Source organism: Pagrus pagrus (genome assembly GCF_965226575.1).
Source record: "Pagrus pagrus genome assembly, chromosome: 1".
NCBI lineage: Eukaryota > Metazoa > Chordata > Actinopteri > Spariformes > Sparidae > Pagrus > Pagrus pagrus.
Genome location: NC_140185.1, coordinates 10034285 through 10054901, shown reverse-complemented (window position 1 = coordinate 10054901; position 20617 = coordinate 10034285). Strand labels below are relative to the sequence as shown.

At 39.7% G+C, this 20617-nt stretch overlaps 1 protein-coding gene across 1 annotated transcript; it reads left to right on the top strand.

The window, feature by feature from the left end:
* The first annotated feature begins 13661 nt into the window (after nucleotides 1–13661).
* Nucleotides 13662–20078, top strand: LOC311257125 (ubiquitin carboxyl-terminal hydrolase Usp2-like). The gene is made up of 7 exons (XM_084352597.1): nucleotides 13662–14848; nucleotides 16687–16899; nucleotides 16999–17194; nucleotides 17276–17500; nucleotides 17621–17763; nucleotides 19344–19479; nucleotides 19713–20078. The coding sequence occupies exons 1-7, from the start codon at nucleotides 13689–13691 to the stop codon at nucleotides 19899–19901; spliced, it is 2262 nt and encodes a 753-aa protein (XP_084208723.1). The 5' UTR covers nucleotides 13662–13688; the 3' UTR covers nucleotides 19902–20078.
* Nucleotides 20079–20617: the final 539 nt, after the last annotated feature.

Below are 20617 nucleotides of genomic sequence, written 5' to 3'. Positions count from 1 at the left end.
CTGACTCAGAACACCATATATCAGAGCTGTCCACATGGGATACAGACTCCCACCTGCCTTGTGGTATTACATAACAACAAATTGCATAACTAATGTGTAAATGTTCATTTTGTGGCTGCAGCACTTTTTTTTTTGGTTGCAAAATTTTGCCTGTTCTGCAATCGTGACGCATTTTCCCTTCAAAGAAATGGGCGTAGAAACAATGACGCCATTTCACGTCCCATCACAGGCAGCCTTACTGTATTTATTATAACTTCTCTAAAGTTTACATCATGACATTTCCACAGTGACCACTTCAGATTGTGTAGAAATGGTGGTGGAGGAAGTTACTAAGTACATTTTTTTTATTTTTATTTAAAAGTACAAATACCACGCAGTGAAAATAGTCTTGCATTCAAAATCTTAAGTGAAAGAAGTACTTCATGTTTACGTCTCTTACTGTGCAGTCAAAAAACAAACAAACTTGGGTTACATTTTACATATTCAGACAGTTTTGAGAAATAAGTCACACCCAAAACCTTTCAATAAGTAGCAGAGGTATTCAGATCCCAGAAGTGGCAAAAGTACACAGTCTTTACTCAAGTAGAAGTACAGATACTTGTGTAAAACAGACTGGTAAAAGCAGAAGTACTGATTCAACTTCTTTACTCAAGTAAAAGTAACAAAGGACAGGCTCTGAAATGTACTGCAACAAAGTGACAAGCCTGTTTTGAAAATGTAAGGAGTAGAAAGCACAGATATGTGTGCTCACATGTAGGGAGGAAAAGTCCACATTTGTCAATTTACTGTATACTATGGGTTTACTGGTTATTGGCCTGGCCGATCATCAGATCTGGTATTCAGCATTTTCCTGATTGTCTTATTCAGTGTTTCTTTTTTATCCAGTTACCAATAAAATTAACTGATTATAAAAGGTGCTTCTTTCACTGGGGCGCAGCATATAAACTGGAAAGTAATGAATAACTAAAGTTATCAAATAAATGCAGTAAAAAATACAATATTTGCCTTTGTTTAAAGAGCAGAAAATGGAAATACTTGAATAAAGTCAAAAGTATCTAAAAATTGTACAGTACAGTCCTTGAGTAAATGAACTTAGTGACACATCACTGCTCACAGCCTGAGGAAAGACTGAAGGTACGGCACAAAAACAAAGTTTACTCTGTGCCACTGTCGTCATCTTTAGTCCACAGCGGCCACAGAATCAACAAAAAATTAAATTACCTCTAAGTACCTTAAACATTAAGTTAAGTACAGTGGCTGAGTGAATGTACCAATCTCTTAAAAGACAAATGTTTGTCCACGTGAGCCAAACTGGCTTAAAACTGGTTTAGAGTGAACATAATTCTCTGACTGGACCAGAGGCTCACTGGAACGACTGTGACCTTACAGGAAGGGAAATGTTGTGGTACAAAGGTTCAGAGCCGGTTCTCCTACAATAATCAGCTGCAGCTGGGCTCGAGCTTTTCACTGCTGCTGCTTCCTGCTGGGAAAAATTAGGCCAGCTATGTGTTGTTATCCTGCTCTCTTGGTAACAATAAAATCCTCTGCCACGCTGATTAAACCCTGCTGGAATACTCAGATGAAAGCTAAGGAACCTCATTTGTGCCAAGTGATAGGATAAGAGGAGTGCCTCAAGACTAAATGTAGGTCAAAATCAAACTGACGTGTGCTATTTTCTCTGTTTTCACTCTCACCGCCTCACATGTCACATGTTTCTGCAGTTTCCTCTTTGCCTCACTCTCTCTGTTCTCCTGCTGGAAGATGGTTCTGATTTACTTGTCTGGATCTCTGCTCTGACATGCTCATCACCACTCAGGCATCCCCATTACCCTCCGACTGCATGCGCAAATCCTTCAGCAAGTTACAACTAAGTATTGTTTATTTCCTCTCACTCTTCCACCTACATACTTCACTTTCTCATATTCCCTCCTGCTGCCACTCATCCCTCACAGCCTGAGGTCTCCCCTGAGGTCCAGCTCCTGCCAGGTGTGTTCCAGGTTAAAAATAAAAATCCAGGAACGCCACGATAAGCAGCTCAGCTCACCACCCATCAGCTGACAGTAGCTTAACGCATCACCTACTAATTCAAGGTCGTGATTGCTATTCTCTCATCCAGGAAAGGCCAATTAAATCTCAATGCTGAAGATTTCAGCAAAGACCAGGAACTACTTCAGCTTCAACAGAAGTTCCTCCGATGGAAAGCACTGAAATAACTTGTATGGATGCAATGACCTGCTTGGCAGAGGACTTGCAGCGCCGTTGAATTAATGTGGAGACAAAGCCTCTGATAGTTATCTGCCACAACTTGAGGCTGCTCATTATAGCTCCTCAGTGTCAGAATGTGTGTCCATATTCAGAGTTGTGCACAGTGCTGGACACTAAAGTTAGAACACAAAGTGCCCTTATAAATAGACATCAGCTCTCAGGGACCTTCACTTTGAAAGCTTTAACTCGTGGCCAAGTTAGAGAGCCTCCTGACCGCTGACACCAGATCAGTGGATCATTGTATACGACTTCTAGACAACATACACTGTGATTCATTAAGGCTGCTTCAATGCAAAAAAGAAGTTTCAAAGTGAAACAACAGCCTTCAGTCTGTGAGCTGACTCAAATTACTTCAAATTCTTTTTGTTTTAAGTTAAAGGAAAAGTCATCCAAATATCCAGTCACAGCCATACTGATGGAAAGTCAGGTGAAGTTTCGTTGTCTAGAAAACATTTCTTTCTCATTTGCAATTCGTGCAAGTACAATTCATGTATTGGGCAATTCATGTTTTACGGATTATCTTTATTTTACGTCATTGCACGCCACCTTCCCAACATCACAAGACTGATTTCAACCTATCAGTGCATATCACACACGGCAGACGTAGTGAGACAAGACGACGTAAAAGACGTAAGATGGAAACAGACAGAGAGGGAGACTGGAACAGGGAGAAAAGGTGTGTTGGTGTCTTGCATCTGCAGAGACCCTGCAGCCCTCTGCCTGGATTTTCTTATTTTCTCACTTTGTTGCTGCTCGGTACGTTTTACCAACACAAAATGTGGCTATGTGACGTCCTGGGAATGAGACTCAACAATCAACTATCTTTGTGGTGCGGTTAGGAAAAGCTGGAACAAATCCTACTGATTCTACCTTTAAGTTTAATAGGCTTTGAATTATATTAATATGACCTGAGCTTCAGTTAGCTTTGCACAGAAATTGGCCGGTAGAAATGTCTTCAGAGGAAAACTTTTTACTTTGATACTCTGAGGACATTTCAGAGCCTGTACTCTATTACTTTTACTTGAGTACAGAAGTTTACACCCTTTTTAAAGCTGAAATCTTCACTGTAGCTGCTAAGCTAAAAGCGTTAGCGTGCACCCTGTCTGAAGTGGCTGCATGAGCTTCAACACCCAAATAACGTCTTTATTTTCAAATGTTTTTTCGCCTTCCTTGATGCGATTGCAATGTAAGAAACGGGGGGCAAGAAGAGAATTTTCTAATAACAAAACTGTTATTTTAAAGATAGCTGCTTGGTTTGGTTCACTCAAACTGCTGGAGCCTCGGATTAACTTAAGCAAAACATTTGAAGTGATTTTTTGCACAGAACCTGGACTTGATTTTGTTCCCCGTCTCGTACTGAAATCACATCAGACCTCTTCACAGCCAGTAAAAGAATTTGAAAAATCAGTCTGAGGAAAATGCATTAGTTCTCAGTTAGGCGTAATTACTCTGGCGCTTATGTGATGAACAACAGTGGCTAGCACAGCAATTTGTGCCCTCATTCAAAGAAAATCATCCTAAAAGCTTATTAATATTCATAATGTCCTCATTACTCAGTGTTCCCACTGCCTGTAGAGTAGCAACAGCTGTTCCTGGTAAAGTTCATTAAAGCAGAGAACAGCAATTTAGCTGAAGAGTTTCCATAATGAGACATTTCTTCTTTTGTGTGGAAATAAATGGAAGCCAAAACAAGGTAAACTACGTTGTGCATAGAAGCTATTATGCTGCAGTAACAAGACATTTAGTATGAATTAATCTGGTTTCCTTCCCTACCATGCAGCGTGCTCACACAGAATGCACAAAGCAACCTCAATAAATAAAGTTAATAAAGTTTTATTTCTACTTTGTAATGTCAAACAATTAAATTCTTGTTGCTCAAACTCAAAGAAAACACAAGGTTCTCCTCAGCAGGAATCATCTGATGCGTGTTGGACAAAAGGCTTAGTTAAACGAAAGACAAAGCATGTGGATTGACCTCATCCATCATCAATTACGAAGCCTGGGGAAATGATTTCTCAGAGGACAGTACTTCTCAAAAATGGGATACATTAAGTCATATGAAAACTGTAAATCTTTTGTTTTGTGTATTTCGCAGAAATGTTTGTGCTCTCTGTTCTAGCTGTTGATGAGATGTTTCAGAATTTGAACATTAAGCAACATAAAGTTTTGGATTGATGTTGATTATTTTCTTGGGTTTATAAAGTCGAGTTGTTTTAAAGATCAAATATTTTCCATGATTTTATCAGATATGTTATTTCTATAATCTCATTTTTGTAAAATTCTGGTTCTATGGCATATTTTGTGTTGTCTGTTTTATGTTGTTCACCTGTAACCAATTGTTAATTTCTCCACAACAGCATATCTTGTTTTATTGTTCTATTGTTTGTTTATATTATATGTACAAGGGCTGGCTCAATAGCAGATTTTCACTACACTATTATCGAGGCCTAAAGAATTTACGATAACAATATTATCATGGTGTCTATCAAAAACTTGAAAACTGTCAGTCAAATTCATCTTTTACTGTGTTTATTGTGTGTTTTGTCTCTTACTAAATGTCACTGTCTACCGTCACCATCATATGAGCACTTAGTCCTCATGTGATATTGATCAAACAAAATATGGACAACTGCCTTGCATAATATATTGTGCAATATTGCATATTTATAACAGTGGCCTCCTGCAAGTTTTTAACTTTTTTTATACCATGCAATGTATTGTATACTACGGAAGCCCTAAAGGGCCATGCATTCATACATTTTATTTCCTCCGTTTTCCTGTTACAACGAGTAATTTCATTCCTTTTCTCGAGATCTCGAGTTATTATCTCGAAATAACAGCTGCCGTTTTCCCGAGATAACGGGATAATTTTCTCGAGATCTCGAGATAATGAAACTTTGTTTTCCCGAGATAACGGGATAATTAATCAAGATCTCGAGATAATGACTGTGATATGATAGGCCTGAGATTATGGAGACGCCCGGGACCTCGTAGCTGGTCAGCTATGTAGTTAACGAAGACATCAGGCTCACTTAGATTGCGCCGCCGATATAGCTGAAGCCTTGCTAACCGTCTTTTTAGATTACGCACACTAATGTGTATATTATCTGTAATAGCAAGGCATAATGCTATTTCAGCCTGTGTCAGGCCTTGATTGAAAAGTGACTCGGTGAATGATATGTACGGAAGCCCTAAAGGGCCATGCATTCATGCATTTTATTTCCTCTGTTTTACCTGTGATTACGAGTTAATTTCATTTGTCTTCTCGGGATCTCGAGTTATTATCTCGAAATAACAGCTGCCGTTTTCCCGAGATAACGGGATAATTTTCTCTCTAGATCTCGAGATAACGAGTCAGATAATGTGTCAGGCCTTGATTGAAAAGATATGTGACGCGGTGATCGATATGCTCCTGCCCCTGACATTGCTACACTGAATGATGTTTCCTGCAATGATTTAATATACTACACCACCATTTCGAAACTTTGTTTTCCCGAGATAACGATATAATTTTCTCAAGATCTCGAGAAAATTATATCGTTATCTCGGGAAAACAAAGTTTCGTTATCTCGAGAAAATTGTCCCGTTATCTCGGGAAAACGGCAGTTGTTATTTCGAGATCATAACTCGAGATCTCGAGAAAACGAAATTAACTCGTTATCACAGGAAAACGGAGGAAATAAAATGTATGAATGCATGGTACAGTAAGTGTACAGTAATTTTCTGTCATGGAGTAGCCTACATCACTTCAATGCCAGTTGCAGTGTCCTATTTTGATTTGCAGACTTTGTTCATTTTTTGTCTCAGTGATTGTCATTATTAGCAATTAAATGAATATAAATCACTGAATATAACAACGATTCATCAAGATTATTATCAAGTATTTGTTTACAGGGCAGACCTGCCACATCCAATATGGCGGCGACGTCGACGTACGATCCTGCGAGTCAGTACGGCGTCTGTGGATGTACAAACGAAAATGAAGCGAAGTTACGTAGAAAAACGGAGGAAGCGGGAAGAAAACAGAAAGTTGGTGGCAAAACTACAAAAGGTGACTAACTTTACTGCTGACAACATTACTGAAGAGCAGTTAGAAGCAGGAGCTCGTTGAGCTAGCACTAGCAGTGCTAACAGGTACTGTTAGCGGTGCTGATGCTGCAGGATGCTTCAAACCAAAGTGCTGCCTTCACTGAACATGAGCAAGAACAACTAGTGAGTATCAAAACTGTCAGAATAGTAAACTATATTGAATGTTGATCAATATTCATATCCTTCTCTTAAGTAAAAGTACTAATTCTAAAAGTCAAAGTACTAATACCATATTATGTTTGAAAATACTCCATTACAAGTAAAAGTCCTGCATCCAACACCTTCCTTAAGTCAAAGTATGTAAGTATTATAAGCAAATTGTACTTAAAGTAAAGTAAAAGTACTCATCATGCTGTAAAATGTTCCCTGTTTTTATATCTGATGTTGGGGATTAATACCACTGCTGCATTAATGTGTGTGTGCCATTTGTGTGCTGTAAATGTTTAAAGCTGAGCTCATTAACTATGAACCATTTTATATACTGCTGTCTAGGTTAGTCTACAGAAATCCATCCTATGTCTGTAGTGTGGCTGGCCTGTGAGAACCACAGATCTATAAATAGTCATAAAAACAGCCTGTTTTCAGCTTTATGACGATTTTTAATACGATTATTTATCTGAAGAAGGAAGAGGATTTTCTATACCTATAATACGCAACATCGTCCGATCCTTCAGTTTATCACAGACATTCACATTCAAAATCTTCATTTGGACATACATGGTTTTCACTGGACAGGAAGGACATGAAAAAAACATAATCTGTAAAGTAACTAGTGATTAAAGCTGTCAGATAAATGTAGCTGAGTAAAACGTACAAGGTTTGCCTCTGAGATGTAGTGGAGGAGTATGTCAAGAACAGCACTTGAGGAAATGTAATTGGTTACCTTACACCACTGGGTAGAAGCCTTACACTGTGTTGTCTTGTGTGTGTGTGTATGTGTGTGTGTGTGTGTGTGTGTAAGACAGAGTCTCCTGCTTGCTGCTGCCCACATTGGAGAAGTTGTGTGAAGGTAAATTAACTTTATTTATCATACATACAGCCACAAAAGTTAGGACATATATAGTGAGTAGAGTTCCCTATATGTAACCCTATATTTAGTAGTATTCTGTCAAAGAACCTGCTGGAAAATTAAATGATGACAGCCAATGAATGGGTAATAAAGTCCAGTCTTATCATACAGAGATCATATTGTTTATGCAAATAAGGTTTTACAATGGGTACATTTGTGTTTGCCTTAGGCTACACGGTGACTAAACCCGGCCCTGTGACTGCTGTTACTGTCAAGCTTGTATGTAAAGTTTGGCTGCACTTTCACTGCAGTTCTTGTTCCACTAGCTCGCTTATAGCTGTAGCAATACGTCCACCGAGCCCAAGGGGCAGATTCTTTAACGTGTCAGAGCATTTGATTTATTTATTGCAATTTGGATGTTAAAAGATTTTCCTCAGACTTCTTGAATAACTTTCTACGTTTTATGGCAGTTGGGAACCAGCTTTGAGGTGCATTACCATCACCCACTATTTTTATCATTATTTTTACTATTTTATTTTTAGAGGAGCTGGATTATTTACACAATATTATCATGCGTGTATTAATAAAAGGATATCAATATTTCATTTTTAAATATCATGGTTATCAATACTGATTGTGACAGCCCTAATATGTACTGGATTTAGGGGCATCAAAGGCTCTGTACTAAAACATAAAACATAAAGATTGGCAATATATATTTAATGTTTGACTTCATCAGTTTAATTGATCTTTGTAAATATCTGCTTATTTTTAATTTGATGGCAGCAACACATTTAAAACAAGTTGGCACAGGGGCGACAGAAGACTGGGAGGAAGTACCATCACGTGGTAACTAGTGTCATGATTGGTATGAAAGTGGCATCCTCGAAAGGCCCAGTCGTTCACAAAGCAAGGACGGGGCAAGGTTCAGCACTTTGTGAAACACACGATCGTATGAAGGATGTCACCACATCAGGAGCACGCTGTCAGTAAACACAGTTCATTTGTAAATGATTGCATGTTGTTTTTATCTACGTTTAACAGCGTCAGAACTTTTTGGGAATCTGGGTTGTAATCTAGGATCACTGACCTCCACCAGGAAATGTACTGAGGTCTGCGGGTGTTATCAGTTGTCCTCCTTTTCTCATTGTGGCCAGTTTCCAAGCTCGGCCCACAGCAGAAAAACCTGCATACGTTCAACCCACAATAACAAACGTTGACCTTTGTCAGGACGTTTCCACTGTTAGACAGACAACGACACAACTAATGTAGAAATCAAACCATTACACAGCCACAGATGTATAGTATTGTGTATTTTCCGTTCCTTTTTCCTTTTTATTCATATTCACTGTGTTTGTGTTTATTATAAAAAACCTGTCAGACTGCAGGGACGTGAACAGCATCAGCACTTATTGGTGTTCTACAAAATACAGTAACTCAATGTTCTCGTTGAGGCTTCAGAATTAAATTTGAATCAAACCAAAGACACAGATAACCACTTGTGCACCTAATGCATGTAATGAAAGGCTGTAGGATGAATTCCTTCTGTCGCTATGTGGCCGAGGTGGGACTGAGTGAGACAAGATGTCATTACAGGACAACCCTGTTGCGTGTGTGTGTGTGTCAGACAGTCAGACTAACTCATGTGACCTTTCACAGCTTATTAGCAGAGGAAATGAGGGAGCGTCAGCAATGATGTTTCACCTCCACTGACATCTTCATATTATTCACTCTGTGACTTTGTTCTTAAGTACAGTGTTCAGGTAGTTTTTTAGTTTTCCATTTGACTTTTTACTTTCACATCACATTTATTTGACAGCTATAGTAACTAGTAACCTTCTACTTTGACTGCAAAATGAATGGATACATTGAAGATATCCTAATGAGCCTCACTTATCCTGAGTTGACTTACAATTGTTGCTCTTTTACTTGTAGCAAAGTGTTTTTACTTAGAGATATTACTACTTCTACCTGAAAAAATTATCTGAGTACATCTTCTGCCACTGTTGCATTAAATTAAATACAATTAAAATTAAATTTAATCAATATCGATATCAAGTTCACACTGGTGATGCCTGCCTTAAAACAATGATCAGATGGCCATAGGACCATTGAATCAACGTTTGCTTGCTCAACGTTTTCATCTTGTTCCAGCTGTTCCGATCATAGTCATACTGATCCTTTGTTAAAGGGACAGTTCACCCAAATAAAAAAAAAACAACACATTTTCTTAATTGTTGTGCTATTTATTCATCTCGATTGTTTTAGTGTGAGTTGTGAGGAGATATTGGAGGTAGAGATGTTTGTCTTCTCTTGAATATAATGAAACTAGATGGCACTGGGCTTGTGGTGCTCAAAGTGGCAAAAAAAAAATGCTTGAAAAACAGCAACAAGAACAGAACAAGACTGTAGCATGCCAACAGCTGTCTTACAACGCTTTTCGCGTGTTAATGCAAGTCTTTAAAAAAGCTACCAAAGCTCTGGTAGCTTCTTCATTTTTCTTTCTTGCCTTTGTTTTTCTGTTATCCATAGAACAGAAGCAAATCACAGGGAAAATAAAGGCGTAGGGATTGTAGTTTCTGCAAAGCACTTTGGAAACTATGTTTTTAAAGGTGCCATATAAATAGATATTATTTTTAGAATTATTATTAGTATTGAGTAGTGTTTTGCTGCAAAATATTGCCTCCACGTGCATGACTGAGACTCCTACATGAAATAAAATCATCACCTTTGAATTTTCTTATTCATCGTGTGGGTGACACGAACTGGCCACTCCGCAGTAAAGCACATTGCGTAACAGTGAATACTGGATGATGTGTTCCTCTTTTAAATGAATAGGATTTATATTAGGAAGAGCTCAAAGGGCGCACTGAAGGAGTGAAGATGTCCTTTGATATTAATGGATTAGCATATTTTTGTGCTCGAAGGTGGATTGGATTTATGCAACAGAGCTTTTAAGGAGCCCTCGAGGTAATTGTGTGATTCTTCCGCCCCCAATGACAGAAGGCAGGGTTCTGTCACGATGCTCTGGTGCTGCAGCACATACACAAGATTTACTGTGGAAAAAACACTCAGCAAAGACAGCTACTGAGACTCTTTTAGACCTAATGTGCACGACAGAAATGAACAGTGTTAGTGTCATATCATTCTGCACTCTGGCTTAAAATCTTACTTTTCTTCCAGGTAAAAATTTGACTTTTTCTTTTTTGCAGAAGTTTTTTAATCAAACTCTCCATCCACAAATTATCCATTCTATTAGAGACACCTTCTTTGGATGTTACAGGTTAAATCCCAGTTGAACTTGAGACTAACAATGACAATAGCGGGTTTGTTGTGTAATGAACACAGGCACTTTGGGGACTTATTTTACTAATTTTGTCATTTTGATCATGATCAGGCAAAACAAAGCTCATAAACTCCTCTTGTTTGTGTCTTGAATGCCAAATTAATCTGCATTTCACAGCCGGCCAGTTTGGAATATTACAATTGTGCTGGAGCCAAAACAAAAGCTTCTAACAGATATTTCTGTTCCCATATGGGGGATGTTGGATCAAATCTGTAGAAGCTGAAGTGTGTTTTGTTGAAACACAGAATGCTGACTGAATAATTTGGCAGAAATTGGCCAGACTTTATTTGTTGAACTGATCTCGCCCCAGTGGACACAACACTGTGAAACAAGAACACTGCTGCCAACCATTCAAATACACCTGAAACCAGGAAATCCCAACCCACAGGTTAACATCTGTGTGGCATGTGTGCTCTCTACACTGTAAGAGTCATTGTTGTAATTTTACAGTAAATTACCAGCAGATAATTGCAGTAAATTCACAGTAGTATACAGTCACTATTTTATTGTGATATACTTCAACTTCAGTTTATTGAAAGTGCACATCACCCAGAGAATCCCTGTAAAAACAGCAAACCACAATATCACATGTGAAAATACACATTCATAAGCAGTCACACACACACGTATACATGAAAACCAGTCATGTACTGTGATTCTACAGTATTTAATGTAACCCTACATGACTGAAGCACTACAATATGTTACTGCTAAAGGACTGTATGGTGCTGTACCCTAATGACAGCATTTACTTGTAATTTACTGTTTTATTTTTTTTTATGTATTCTTCCTGCAACTCAGTAGCCAGTAAATTCCTGTAAATGTACAGGATTATGCCACATTAAAATACAGTCATTTACACATAAACTGTATTTTTTTTACAGAAACACATTGGCCCGTATAATTCTGCCCCCATTAACCGGCTAACCTAGTGCTACTGTATTTGCCTCAGCACAGTTATGAGTCATCCTACATGACTGTTGTCCTGCTCAGTTTGTAGACGGCTTATAGTGGTTTATCATGAGGATTATACATTATGGCTTTTTATTAATGATTCACTGACAGTCATTATGGTTTATTATTCATGTTAGTAAGAAACTTTTTAAATGACTCAGCAACATTTGTAATTGTGCACTTGATGTATTACAACGTGGGGAAACCGTCAGTATTTACTTTTGGATGAACAACATTTTTTTGCCATCATGTGTTAAAGTTCATAGCTATAACTTACTCTACCTGAGGGAGGCGACATCAGTGATGTTGTTACTCTGTAGAAGACAGGCTGGCTCATGTAGAGCTGACCCGAGTGACCAAACAGCTCCCCCTTGTGGAGAATGTGCAGCATGGCAATTATAAACTGTATTATAGCAGAAGAGATTGTTGTGTTATTGTGAAAAAGTGTACCTCCAGTTCTCTGGCTGGCCTCTTTGGACTAATAAATCTGAAAACAAATTAACTGCCTTGGCCTTTCCCTCAGTAGCACTTTTGATGTGAGTTGAGCAAGGCACTACATCTTCCAGTAGAGTGCTGCTCCCTGGCCTGCAGATCAGGCTGTCAGACAATAAAAACTGATTAAAGATATAAAATAAAAGCAGTAAAGGATGGTAAGAAAAAATATATATATAATGGTTACTGTCAGTTGCAGCAGTTAGAGTACAATACCTTTTTTTTTTTATGTTTTATGTTCAAAATGCCAAATTTAACAGCAACAGTAGTTGTTACAAGAGAGCTCCAGCAGGTACAACTGTTGAGCTGCATTGTGGGAAACCTGGCTTCATCCTTTCATTCATTATACACATGATCTAAGGAAGGTTTGTGTCCCTGAATCTGTCATTCAAACGCTCCCCTGAGTTCCTTACAAAATGACAAAAACATATTTTTTCCCCAGCCAGAACTTTTTCGTCACTCATGAAAAAAATGTTTTTTTTTTCCTGAAAATGTTTTTTCACTTAGTTTCAGACACATGAAAAGAAAAACTTCTCATACAAGATTTTTTTCTCCTGAAATGCTTTCACACATCAAAAACAAAAAAATCACTCGGTTTCAATCATGAAAAAAAACATTTGTCATGAATTTCTTTTCACTTAGTTTCACACACTTGGTTTCAATCATGAACAAGGGTAGGGTTAGGGTTATGTTTTCACAGATGGAAAAAACAATTAAGGAACTTAGATATATTATCCTGGGAAAACTTCTTTTTCCACCAGTTCTCAAGTCATAAACAGGAGAGAAAATGATTTAGATCAGACTTGGAAAATGGATCACCAGAAAAAAAATGTCTTCACTTTCCTCTCAGGGCTTCCGTAGAAACACTGCAGATGTTAGAAAATTTAGAAAAGATAAAGAATGCAATTGATTATTGCATAAAACAAAAAACAAAACAAAACAAAAGGAAACACTGCGCAGGAGTTGTATTTCTTACAGAAACTTAAAACAATCTTCACCTAGTGGAGTGTTTGAAAGATTGTCTAAACCTCACTGAATTACTGATATTTACACTATAAATCAAACTGATAACATATATTGTTTCCATTAGCTTCTAAATGGTGTGTTGAATGAAATCACTCACAGGACAAAAACGTGTCATGAGAGCTGCTGTTTGATCAAGTTGTGTGTTTGTAGGTTGCCAAGACACAGTTGTCTGGCTGCAGCGGATGCCTGGTGATTTACCTCAACAGCCGAGTCTCATGAGTGTCAGAGTGTTTCACCTGAGAGCAGATCAGCACACACACATGCATACATATACGTTACACACAGCCCGCCAGACACCCTGTAGGATACGAGGAACACCTGGAGAATACCGCGTTCTCTTTCTGTTCACCTTCTCGTTTTGTCAGTGAACTAAACTGGCGACAGGTAGGAATTTCAGACACGCCGCAGTAAAGGTTTTAGTGGTTGCAGTCGGTATTTTTAAGATGACTTCTTCTTAGAGAGGCCGAGATGAAGGCCAAGGCTTTGTCAGTGAAGGAGTGCACATGGATGTCAGAGGAGTGCCACCTGCTGGGTGAGCTGCATGGAGACTCTCAGAGGGAGGGCCTGTGTTTACCGAACATCTTCAGGTCCAAAAAAGTGAGGCCGCTCGGCAGGATTCAGACCGGACCCATCTACCAGGTCTACCACACGGCCAGAGAGCTCCTGCTGGAAGTGCTGGACCGAGGAGCCGTCCGGGAGCTGATCAGGAGAGCTGCCGGTGTGAAGGCTGGAGGTAACCATCAGAGCAGAGAGCAGGGAGCAGATCTCTCTGAGGGGGAGTATGCTGAGGCGTTAGCGTGGTTCTCTATCGTCCTGCAGAGCGGCCTGTCCGTAGGAGAGAGCAGCGGCTTTGGCTCTGAGCTGACATTCAGACTGGATGGATGGCAGGGGGTCCTGAAGAGAAACAGCTTCCAGACCAGCCTGCTGTCTCTGACCCGACTGGAGGACGGAGACAAGCTGGAGGTGCTCTCTGCTTTCTGCAGCTACATCACCAGGCGCTACCAGGCTTTATACACACCTGGTCACAACCTGGCTGTGAAGAAATACAGACTTTCCTACCAGCAGGGTCCTTGCTCTCTCCATCTCGCCCTCCTCTGTGACACGAGCTCTGGGTTCATCTGTAACATGTATCTGTACTGTCCGGAGCAGCTCCAGAGGCAGAGCAGGAAGCCTGTAGTGGAGCAGGTGGTCAGATACCTGCTGAGACCTTTCTGCAGCCAGAGGTACCTGGTTCAGCTGGACAGCTCTGCGTGGATGGAGGGCAGACTCACAGACGTCTGCTCTGGCTTAGGGGTCAATGTTGATTTTGTTCCACTGCTCAAGGACCCGACATCATCTCCGGTCAGACCAGATCAGCAACAAACATCTGAGGGTTCACCGTCTCATCTTCAGGGCTGGACCGGACCTGCTCTGTTCCCTGTGTCAGACCTGAAAGGATCAGAGGTAGACTTGTTCCTCCCAGGCCTCTGGGCGACGCTACACATCATCTGCATCAACACATTCATGCTCCACACGCTGCAGATCCAGGGCTCAGGCAAGCAGGTCCACCTGACTGAGTTCACCAGGACTCTGGCCTCTCAGCTGGCTGTGGACAGCAGCGTCACTGTGCCGGTTCTGCCGCCGCTGAACAGCACTTCATACCAAGAGACGAGGGCTTCTAAGAGAAGGTTAGTCTTGCAGTGTTTCAGTTTGAGCTAAATATAGTCTCACAGTATTGGACTTTTGAAGAAACAACAAATCAAACAGAAAACAGTCAAACAGAAGCAGAGGTAGAGTGATGACTTTCTATTTTTGGAAGCGTTTCATCTCTAAAAGTATTTATATCAAGGCTCCGATTCAGTTGTTTTCTTTGCACCTTCAGCTGAATTCAATTTAATATGACTGTTCGGGTTCATCTACAACAAACAGTGAAATGGAGAATTACATTCTCTAAGTATAGCGCACATTTTGGATGATTTAATGAAAAGACAGTTGTGCAAGAAGCATGTGTCATTAATCTCCGTTAGTGAGATTTCTGCACAGAGTCCAAAGGATACTAAAAGTCCAAATACCCAGCCCAGCCACAGTCTGCTCACCCTGCTGACTAAATATACAGAAGTATCTGCTGCCGAACCACCAGACTACAGAGCAGCTTCATGACCCAGGATGTGAGACTCCGCAAGTCATCATCAAGTCCCCATTGTCTAAAATAGATGTGAGAAAGAACTCAAACTATTTTGTTTTTAAACCCTTGTTTAAAAAATGACATTACATTTACCTAGTAATACAGATTCTAATGCTACAAGCTCATATTGACATATACTGAAAATTAAACATCATATATTAACAATACATTTTATGGATGGAGTCCACATATAGTGAGAAAATCCTTTGTGTGTTTGTCTCCTCCCGTCTTCACTATTGTAATTCACTGTTTACAACCCTGAGTCGTTCGGTGCCTCGGCTTTCTCTTCAGAGTTGGATGGTGTTTACGTCCCCTCCTCGTCTCGCGGATCTGACATCCTCAATGCCAACATCTCTCAGGGAGGCCGCTTGGTGATTTGCCTCTCTGAAATGCACTGCCGCTGGGTTACGCCTCCTGGATTGGGATACAGCTTCTGTTTTCTGCTATCCTGGTTTTTTAATGCTCTTTGTGTTTTTCCTACATATGCTAAACCACATGAAAGTGATGTAAATACCCTCCCACGTGTTTACATTTTCACTCCGCAGACACCCAAAGGTCCTAATCATTGATCATGAAAGCAAACATTTTCTCTAAAATCATTATCTGAATGTTACAATGATTCAGCCTAATAACTATAAGCCTACTTCCTACGCATGTCTGTGAGAATAAGACACAACAGTCCTTTCATGTAATTTTGTGATTTGACGTGGAAACCTTTCATAGAGCGGTGAGCCCGGCACTGGGCATGATTTTAGAGTATTGCCTTCTCTTCCTTCCACTTCAAGATTTAGGCAGATGTAGAGATTTTGACTCATGAGATGATGAATTTGATGTAACATCTATTTATATAAGATATATGTTTGATGTTTTGCATTTTTGTTGTTCTGTATGAATTTTTCCTACTTTTGCTGATTATCAAGTTGCTGGATGTTTTTAATGTTTGTTACTCAGGCTCTTGGGATTATTATCCACACCTGCCATCATTGAGCTTGTTAGCTTGTTGGCCTAAAACAGTCTGACCTGATGATTTGAGTAAGCGTGCAGGCTTGACCTTCTTTTTTATCCTATAGAGGAGAAAAGAAACCTGAAAATATTCACATTTAAGAAGCTGGAATCAGAGAAACTTGACTTATTTTTGTCTGAAAAATGACTCAAACCGATTAATAAATTAATCAAAATGGTTTCTTTATTTAAAAGTTGACAAAGTTAATAGTTTCAGCTTTAAAACTGATTTATTGAGCGACTGAGCTTCAGAAAACATATTTAAGGGTTTTAATATTGTGACTTTAAAGAATTTAAAATCAGGATGGTTTAATTTCTGTTCCGTCTCTGGTCTTGCAGGACAAACACTTCCAGCTGTCATCAGTTGAGGGAAAACGACAAGCAAGCCTTCAGCTCTGCAGTGAGGCTGCACAGGTGGAACCGACCCGGAGTGTGCGGTTTGGACAACACTGGCAACTCCTGCTACTTAAATGCTGTGTTACAGTGTCTGTGCTCCACTGTGCCCCTCGTCGAGCACCTCCTCAGTCAGGACACTCGCAAAGAGCTGGCAAGGTAACACCACCCACCACCTCCGCCGCCACCCTCCTCTTTCTGCCTCACTTGAGTGTTGACAGTCATGTTTTCCTGGTGGTTTAACCCCTGCTCATGCAGGTCTAAGTGCCGTGTGGCCGAGGTGTTTGTGCGCCTGCTGGAGGAGATGTGGATGGGAAGTAGCTCCAGCTGTGCTCCTGTGGAGGCCAGGTCTGTGCTCTGCTCCATCCTCCCACAGTTCAACAACTACGCCCAGCAAGACGCCCAGGAACTGCTGCTTTATCTGCTCAACGCACTCCACGACGACCTCAGAAAGGTGCACCAATCACACCACATACCTCTCTGTGGCTGATCACCACACCTACAGGATGAGTAAATCTGTGTGTGTGTTTTTAAGGTTGCAAAGCGCCAGATGCGCTCCTCGATACAGCAGCCGAGAAAAGACCAGAATAGAAACTGCTCCACTGCAGCGGGGGAGTCCACCATCGTCTCACATTTGTTTGAGGGCCAGCTGAGCAACATGACCGCCTGCATGCACTGTGACCAGCAGGCACACAGCACACAGACCTTCACCGTCCTGTCACTGCCCATTCCTGCAGACATTATCAAGTGCTCCATTCAGGTACCTCCTAACAGCTGGAAAACATCGTCCAGACTGTATGCAGCTAATTTTTTAGGTGTTGGTGGTCGTCTTGTCCTTATTATTCATGTTTTCTCACAGTTCTGTCTCTACGTTGTGCAGGACTGCCTGTCACTGTTCTTCGAGCAGACGATCCTGACGGGAGGAGAGCAGATGTTGTGTTCAGTGTGTGAGCTGAGGAGAGAAACCACAGTCCTCACCTGTTTAGACAGACCTCCAGAGATCCTCATGTTGCACCTGAAACGGTGGGTAGAAACTAACACTTATACGTAAGTTTAATTAATGAATGCACACAATTTTAAACTATTCATCATTTACAATATAATCCCACCTGAAGGTCACATGATCTTCACAAGCAGACAAACTTTGTCCAGTTGGAACAGAACTGAAGTTTTTTTCAGAGCAGTTTAAGGACTTTTAGTCTATTTTGGCAAGACCAGACACTACAAGTGGACAAGGTCAACGTTTAAATTAATGGATATCGTCATGAAACTTCCTCAGATGATTGCTTACATCAAAAAAATATTTTGCACAAATTTTACATATGCAAATGATGCATTATTATCTGAAAAAAATCACAGATTATCCAACCCAAACGACAGAGTAAATGTTAGCCAAGTACGTTTCAGCAAAACCACTTTTCACTTTATATTTGTCTAAGTTGAATTTTATCCTTTGTCACAACATTGTGTTTATGCTCTGGTTGGCTTTATGTACAAAAAACACTTGGTTTTGGTTGAAAACCAACATGGTTTGGCTTAAAATACTGGAAAAATAGCTGGTTTTGTTGCCACAAGAACAGCTGGAAATGTCCCCAGAGGTGGACCAGTGGTGTGGCTCGAGCTGCGGTCGGCTGCTTGGCAGCCTTGCTGGCTGTAGTAACACCACCACCATCCCCTCCACCTCCTGATGTGAAAGGTGGCTAATAATCATATAATGTGAACCTGATATATGTTTGATACAGATGTCAACCTTGGACGTATGTGTGGTTTGCAGAAATGTTAACATTATCTCCTGGAGACTGAACTGAATTAATTCCAGCATAGAAATCTGAACGTTGTGTAGAGCCAGGTTCAAATTTCTTGTTAATTTTGTCGACATATTAGAGGCAAACATTTTTACAAAGGGATTTTTTTCTTTTCATGAATCTATAAATAAGAAAATACCGTCAATAGCCATTAAAAATAATGATTTGTCATCTTTTTAGGAATAAAATCCAGCCATGAATGACATATAAACAAACCTCTGTAAAAACCTTTAGAATACAGATAGGAATAACACTGGAAACCTTGGTGTATGCAAGTGCTGCTGAAGTGGAGATTTGTGGCTCGGAGTCTGAGAAAAAACTCATTTTGAGAAAGATACTGTAGTGTAAAATTCCATACATTTTTATTTTAAAATGGTGGATAGGGTAAAAGTAGGCTATAACTAATAGATGTCACCATGAAACTTCCCAAGCTGAGTACTTTAATTAAGACAATATCTTTTTGTATTACAAGTTTTCTGACATTTTATGTTTAAATATGCAAATGGAGCTGTCTAAGTTATTGTGCACTCATTTGTAGAAATGTCCAGAAGGGAAATCTGAACTAAAATAAATGATTTTTGGACATTTTCTTTTCACTAGTCTGAAGCTAAGAGCCTCGAGAGTCTTTATTTTGTGTTAATTCAAGAAGATTCATGCGTTCTTTATGCATCAACGTGAGTTATGTATCCTGTTGTGCAGTGCTACTTTGTCTAAATAACCTGTGATGTCCTGGAGGGCTCATGCTGTCCGTATTAATGATATCTTCTTAAATCAATGTGATCTATTTCTCCTCTGCAGGTTTGGCTGTAAGGGGAAGAACCAGGTGAAACTGAGGACTAATGTTTCGTTCTCCATGAAGCTCAATCTGTCCCCATTTCTATCCAGCTCGGTACAGAACACCTCATATTCTTCATACTGCCTGTTCGCCGTTGTGGTGAGTAAACACAATCACTTTTATATTAGATTAATTTTAAACTACAACAAACAGTGAATTGTATCAGCCTTTAATGGCAGATTACTTATAGGAACCCTGTGTAGGATTCAGGAGGATCTACTGGCAGAAATGTAATTTAAGGATGAAGAACGTAGAACATGCCTTTACATCTTAACTTTTCAGTCCCACATTTTATGGAATCGGGGTTTTAACTGATTTCTTTCCTTCTCTAGAACCACACAGGTAATCTGAACATGGGTCACTACACGGCTCTCTGCCATAACGCCCTGACCCGGACGTGGCACTGTTTTGACGACTCAGCAGTCAGAGAGGTGCAGGACAGCCTTGTGCAATCTCCAAACACCTACATGCTGCTCTACAGCCGCAAGCCATTTCAAAAGCCAAAGATCAGCGGACTCTGAGCTCTCCAGCCAGCAGGCCAGCGGGAGTTCAACTTCCTTTTTATCTTTTTGATTTGATCTATTTTAACGGTGAGTCCGACAATGTTCAATCAGTGGAGTAATCTTAAAGTAAAGTGTAACATCTTGTTTTTTAGCTGTCGTATCTGTAGCTTTACTCCAAATAAATTTAAAGATCCAGCATTGACTTGTGCATCATTATTAAAGCCAACTGTTACAACACCATGTTGTCTTAGCCAATATACAGCATACAACCAACATTCATTTTTATAATGAGTCTAGGAGATTATTTTCCCAATTAGCCGATTAATAATTGAGTCTATAACTGTCAAAATATGTGAAAAATGCTCATCGCAAACGTCCCATCTTGACATTGCTAGTTTTGTCAAACCAACAGTCCAAAACCTAAAAACTTTTCATTTACTGTCATAAAAGACAAAAAAAAAAAAAAAAATCCTCACATTTAAGAAGCTGGAACCAGCAAATGTTTGACATTTTTGCTTGAAAATAAAACAATCAATTATCTTGATAGTTAACTTTTATTTTTTTCTTCCATTTTTCTTAATTTTGATTACCAAGAGGGGTTTCATTCGGTCTGTATATAAATGTTTTTGTGGATCCACTACAGCTGCAACGATTAATCAATCAGTTGTCAACTATTAAATTAATTTTCAACTACTTTAATGATTGATTTATCAGTTTGAGTGATTTTTTTTCAA